The 6,662-nt window shown below is 43.4% G+C and overlaps 1 protein-coding gene across 1 annotated transcript; it reads left to right on the forward strand.

Annotated features, from left to right (window-relative positions):
- The first annotated feature begins 1,108 nt into the window (after window positions 1–1,108).
- LOC121546933 (gastrotropin-like) lies at window positions 1,109–5,516 on the forward strand. Its single transcript, XM_041858098.1, has 4 exons — window positions 1,109–1,214; window positions 1,948–2,108; window positions 2,271–2,360; window positions 5,272–5,516. The coding sequence occupies exons 1-4, from the start codon at window positions 1,148–1,150 to the stop codon at window positions 5,329–5,331; spliced, it is 378 nt and encodes a 125-aa protein (XP_041714032.1). The 5' UTR covers window positions 1,109–1,147; the 3' UTR covers window positions 5,332–5,516.
- The last annotated feature ends 1,146 nt before the right edge of the window (window positions 5,517–6,662 follow it).

A 6,662-nucleotide genomic window follows, 5' to 3' on the forward strand; every position in this document is an offset into this window, starting at 1 on the left:
CCCCACCCCTATATCCCCCACACTCCCTTAAACCTACCCCACACTCTTATCATTTAAAACGCTCTTATTTCATTATTAATTAAAGGCAAATAAAGGCAATCTGGAAGATGACGGTGCTTTGAACCCAGATGGGTGGTGAATGATGTAGACTAGCATAGTGGTTGTCACATCACAGAGACTTCAAATACTGATGATTGTAAGATTGTAACAATCACCATGCATGTTTCATGTTGTGTATTTTGGTGGTCATATTTAGAACTACAGCTCACCCTACAATATTTACAACTACAGCTCCCAACAGCACTCTAGTTTACCTATTCAGTTTGAATTCGCCCACGCTAGCCTGTTGTTGGAGGGAGCTGGAGTTGCAGAGCATGCTGCTGCCTTGCTTGTTCTGTATGCTGAGGACGACCAGTGGTGACATTCGCCACCAGGTGGATATTCACTGAAAAGCACGACTCTGGAACTAGTCGTCAGTACAGCATTGTCATCAAACCTTGAACTTTTGTTGTTTTTATCTCAACAACGTGTTTATATCGGCTTCTAAACCAAGGTTATCTTTATCATCAATACTGACTTGGGACCCTACCACGGAATAACATGGACCAGATCCCTAAATTAAATATATGGTTCGGGAGAGACCGCCATAGGGGTGTTACATAAGCACTATGTGCAGTAACCTCTGTCTCTCATACTGCACAAACTTGCACAAATACTTGCTCTGTTCTGTATGACTCAATCACATCCCATATAATATCAACACCTCAAGCTCACTCATTTTTTAAAGCAACAGCAACCCAATACTGAATAGGATAGGTGGAATCCACATTTCTGAACACAACACTTGAGTACCTGACTGTTTCTGCATACAACAACATTTCCGTCATTGCATTGGCAATAGAACGTCAAGTTGGCGTCACTGGCATGCATTCTACATACTTCTTCTTTGGGCCTTTCTGTGCTGCTGTCAGGTAGGCCTATGTGTGGAGGAAGAGAATGAGGCTCTTTTGGCAGTGAGCCACTGAACGTTGGATAGGGAAAAATACAGCTCTTTCAAAACAAGGAGAATGCCACACCTCTCTAGAGTTCCTGTCAGGTCTCACCTGGCTCTTCTCAGTTCTTCACCGTTCCACATTGCTTCAACACCATGGCATTCTCTGGGAAGTACAAGCTCGAAAGTCAGGAAAACTACGATGAGTTTCTAGAGGCAATTGGTAAGTCAAAACACTCAACAATATTTTGAATTAGGGTATTGCACAGAACATTGTTGTTAACGTCAAAATATCATCAATATTTCCCAACTAACCCTAACCCTAAACATAACCTTACCAAACCTTAGCCCAACCGAACCCTAGACAGGCAGGCAGGCAGGCAGGCAGGCAGGCAGGCAGGCAGGCAGGCAGGCAGACAGATACAGTAGACAGACAGACAGACAGACAGACAGACAGACAGACAGACAGACAGACAGACAGACAGACAGACAGACAGACAGACAGACAGACAGACAGACAGACAGACAGACAGACAGACAGACAGACAGACAGACAGCACAGACAGACAGACAGACAGACAGACAGACAGACAGACAGACAGACAGACAGACAGACAGACAGACAGACAGACAGACAGACAGACAGACAGACAGACAGACAGACAGACAGACAGACAGACAGACAGACGAGACAGACAGACGAGACAGACAGACAGACAGACAGACAGACAGACAGACAGACAGACAGACGACAGACAGACAGACAGACAGACAGACAGACAGACAGACAGACAGACAGACAGACAGACAGACAGACAGACAGACCGACCGACCGACCGACCGACCGACCGACCGACCGACCGAGAGAGAGAGATAGATAGATAGATAGATAGATAGATAGATAGATAGATATTATTGATACATTCTAACCCACACCTGCTGTACTCTTCCCATAGGTTTTGCCAATGCCAAGACAGACTTCAAGGTGATAACAGAGGTGCTTCAGGAGGGGGATGATTTCACCTGGTCTCAGATGATCCCAAACTGGACCTGGACTAACAAGTTCACCATTGGAAAGGAGTGTGAGTTAGAGACCATGAGACGCTCCAAATTCACGGTGAGGGAATGAATGAATGAGTGAGTGAACGAATGAATATGCTCATTAAAATCATCGAATATCAGCTAAAGTATTCTAGAAGTTGTCATTTCAAAGATGTACAGCATATGTATGTTGCATCTGAACTTGTTTCATGTGCTGAACTCTTTACGTCCCTCTTAGACCACCGTCACTATGGAAGGAGGCAAGATTGCTATTCCGTTCCCCCAGTACCATTTTACTGCTGAGATCAGTGGGGAGAAGCTTATCATGGTAAGAGCAAGTGAGCGAGGTAGAGAGAAAGAAAGAGGAGAGTGACTAAGTAAGAAAGAGATTAAATGAAAGACATAAACTCAGCAAAAAAAAAAGAAACATCCTCTCACTGTCTACTGCGTTTATTTTCAGCAAACTTAACATGTATAAATATTTGTATGAACATAACAACATTCAACAACTGAGACATGAACTGAACAAGTTCCACAGACATGTGCCTAACAGAAATTGAATAATGTGTCCCTGAACAAAATCAAAAGTAACAGTCAGTATCTTGTGTGGCCACCAGCTGCATTAAGTACTGCAGTGCATCTCCTCCTCATGGACTGCACCAGATTTGCCAGTTCTTGCTGTGAGATGTTACCACACTCTTCCACCAAGGCACCTGCAAGTTCCCAGACATTTCTGGGGGGAATGGCCCTAGCCCTCACCCTCCGATCCCTGACGTGCTCAATGGGATTGAGATCAGGGCTCTTCGCTGGCCATGGCAGAAAATCACGCACAGAACGAGCAGTATGGCTGGTGGCATTGTTATGCTGGAGGGTCAAGTCAGGATGAGCCTGCAGGAAGGGTACCACATGAGGGAGGAGGATGTCTTCCCTGTAACGCACAGCGTTGAGATTTTTATTTTACCTTTATTTAACTAGGCAAGTCAGTTAAGAACAAAATTCATTTTACAATGACAGCCTACACCGGCCAAACCCGGACGACGCTGGGCCAATTGTGCGCCGCCCTATGGGACTCCCAATCACGGCCGGTTATGATACAGCCTGGAATCGAACCAGGGGGTCTGTAGTGACGCCTCAACCACTGAGATGCAGTGCCTTAGACCGCTGCGCCACTCGAGATTGCCTGCAATGACAACAAGCTCAGTCCGATGATGCTGTGACACACCGCCCCAGACCATTACAGACCCTCCACCTCCAAATCGATCCCACTCCAGAGTACAGGCCTCGGTGTAACGCTCATTCCTTCGACGATAAACGCGAATCCGACCATCACCCCTGGTGAGACAAAACCGCGACTCATCAGTGAAGAGCACTTTTTGCCAGTCCTGTCTGGTCCAGCGACGGTGGGTTTGTGCCCACAGGCGGCGTTGTTGCCGGTGATGTCTGGTGAGGACCTGCCTTACAACAGGCCTACAAGCCCTCAGTCCAGCCTCTCTCAGCCTATTGCTGACAGTCTGCGCACTGATGGAGGGATTGTGTGTTCCAGGTGTAACTTGGGCAGTTGTTGTTGCCATCCTGTACCTGTCCCGCAGGTGTGATGTTCGGATGTACCGATCCTGTGCAGGTGTTGTTACACGTGGTCTGCCACTGCGAGGACGATCAGCTGTCCATCCTGTCTTCCTGTATCGCTGTCTTAGGCGTCTCACAGTACGGATATTGCAATTTATTGCCCTGGCCACATCTGCAGTCCTCATGCCTACTTGCAGCATGCCTAAGGCAAGTTCACGCAGATGAGCAGGGACCATGGGCATCTTTCTTTTGGTGTTTTTCAGAGTCAGTAGAAAGCCCTCTTTAGTGTCCTAAGTTTTCATAACTGTGATCTTAATTGCCTACCGTCTGTAAGCTGTTAGTGTCTTAACGACCATTCCACAGGTGCATGTTCATTAATTGTTTATGGTTCATTGAACAAGCATGGGAAACAGTGTTTAAACCCTTTACAATGAAGATCTTTGAAGTTATTTGGATTTTTACTAATTCTCTTTTAAAGACAGGGTCCTGAAAAAGGGACTTTTCTTTTTTTGCTGAGTTTATATAGAGTGAAGAAGTGTCCGAATACCCATATTGCATTCTAAATAGTAGGCTTTTTGGGAATTTGAAAATATAACGTTTTATAGTATTGTAGCGATCCTGGTTATATGAGTGATGTTACAATTCCCACCAAGTGGGTGTTTGCCTTTCACGCCAGTGACCAGGGTTCGCTTTCCTTCCCCGTCATTCGCTAAGTTGGTGTCAGAAGTGGGATGGTGCCCGTAAAGCCATCGGAGAGGCGTGTACACACAAGGAACTTGGTATAGAGGGACATGCTCTCCCGAATGAAGGGGGTAATGTAACAACCTTAACTCAACATCTAGAGACCTGGTCAAGAGGTTTGGACCTTTTGGCGTAATGGTTAAAGCTAGAATCCTTAGTTGCTACATACATTTTTGGACTTTTTATTAATTATATATACCTTATGAAGGCCTCATGAGCTTAGTTCAACTGTCATACCCTATCAGACCGCAAAATATAAGCTTGTTTTACTCCAATGTTTGTAAACAATGTAAAAGTAAACAAACACTATATAGCCTCAAAACATGGTTAAAACTATACTTTTGATATCATGGATGGTCAGTCCTTGCATCCATGTCTCTGTCTACGAATTTGAGAGTGGTTACATTTCTCCCATCACACAGCTTTTTACCAAAACAGAGGCGGGTTACAATTTAGTTAGTGTTTCAATTAAGGACTCTAGCGTTAAGCTGTTGGCTAGACCCGGGTTTGAGTAGGGACTACCCCCAAATTCGCTACAGTATGTCATAAATGCCTGGATGTCATACTCATTTAGGCTTTTCATCTAGTAGAATTCGCTGCACACTATTGAGGCAATTAATCGTCTTTTCGCACCCATATGTATTTGACAACAGCTGATAATCAGAATAGGGGATGCGCTCTACAAATATTCACGAATGGCGGGGAACAGGCACGATTGCTCATTAGATGACGCCATATCAGTATTGATGAGTAGTATTTTGATATTTGTTGCTTACTTCATATGTTTTTACTAAACAGTACATATTAAATAGCATGTTGTACTATTAGTACAGAGTATCATCCTTTGGTATCATCTTCATTCCAAAGGATGATGCTCCAATACTCTCTGATAAACCCTTTCTCAACTATCCTCCTTTCTCTTTAATATACAGCTCTGTACAACCCCAGGAGAGAAGGGTGTGACCATGAAGAGAATCAGCAAGAGGATCTGAAATCAAACATCCAATGTGTTGATGCAGATGTCTTCTGTGTGCACTGTAACTGGAAATGTTCCCAATACCTCATAAACTACCCGTATTATACTGTTTGACCTTGGCATGTCCAGAGAGACCTGGATGACTCATATCTGTTGGATGCCTCTTCCAGTAGGCTACATGTCCAGAGAGACCTGGATGACTCATATCTGTTGGATGCCTCTTCCAGTAGGCTACATGTCCAGCAACAGTCCTCTGTCCATCTTTATACAAAATAAAATAAACATATCAACTACAATCGATGCAACTTTCTGGTATTCAACCTATTCACTGTTTGTAGTGGCAAATTGGTATCTATGATCAACTTTTTTGTGAATAAAGTAATGCCCAATTTATTTGTACCAGCTGATTGTGTAAAATAAAAGCGAAATAAATAATGCAAGAGAAACCAGACTTATTTATATTTAAATCCTGAGCTCAGTTGTTGCTGTCAGAGGAACAGTTGCAGTCAGTCTCCCCCTACTGGTTAAAAGGAGATGCAGATGTGTTTTTAGCTCAATGAGGCTCAGCGAAGAGACGGGTAGCTTTAGGCCCTCTTGCTGATTCTCTTCGCGGATGTGGAGATCTGGAGGGCATGACACAAGGCAGAGAGGATCAAAGTAAGTAGTGATCTATGCCATCTCATCATGTATATTCTTGGGAATCGTAACATCTGTGGTAGTAACTCTCTCTCTCTCTTTCTCTTTCTCTCTCTCACATCAATGAGCTTGTCACCATCCACCTCAGCAGTGTAAAGAAAGATACAGGGGATATTGGATCCTAATCTTGCCCCCTTCCATGGTGACGGTGGTCAAAGAAGGACAAAAATATGTACAAAGAAAAAAAATGGTTAAACAAAAATGTTCAAACCTGTTTGAAACATACACAGTAAAATTCCAATTTTCTCAAGAACAGTTTCTTAATTTAAGACTTTGACTCCATCTCGCTCTTCTTGCTGAGGGTGAACTTTTTGGTCCAGGTCTTGTAGGGGAGGACCTTGGTCAAGGTGAACTCGTCTCCATTCTGCTCCATTTCAGTCCTAATCTTCAACTCATAGCCTTTCTCAACCATGTCCTCAACCATTTCCTTGGATAATCATTGTGAAAGATAGAGGTAATATACCATCATATAGGTCTATTTCCTATTTTTCTATTGATTTTCTATTTCTATAGAATTATCGACTCATATTGTCATATTATCTCTTTTTTTGAGTTATTATGATTATTATATGCAATAATATACGGACAAACACACATCTACTGAGGAATAAAATAATGACAAAACGTATTCTCTCTCTACTATGAGATAAA

Source organism: Coregonus clupeaformis, chromosome 3 (genome assembly GCF_020615455.1).
Source record: "Coregonus clupeaformis isolate EN_2021a chromosome 3, ASM2061545v1, whole genome shotgun sequence".
Lineage (NCBI taxonomy): Eukaryota > Metazoa > Chordata > Actinopteri > Salmoniformes > Salmonidae > Coregonus > Coregonus clupeaformis.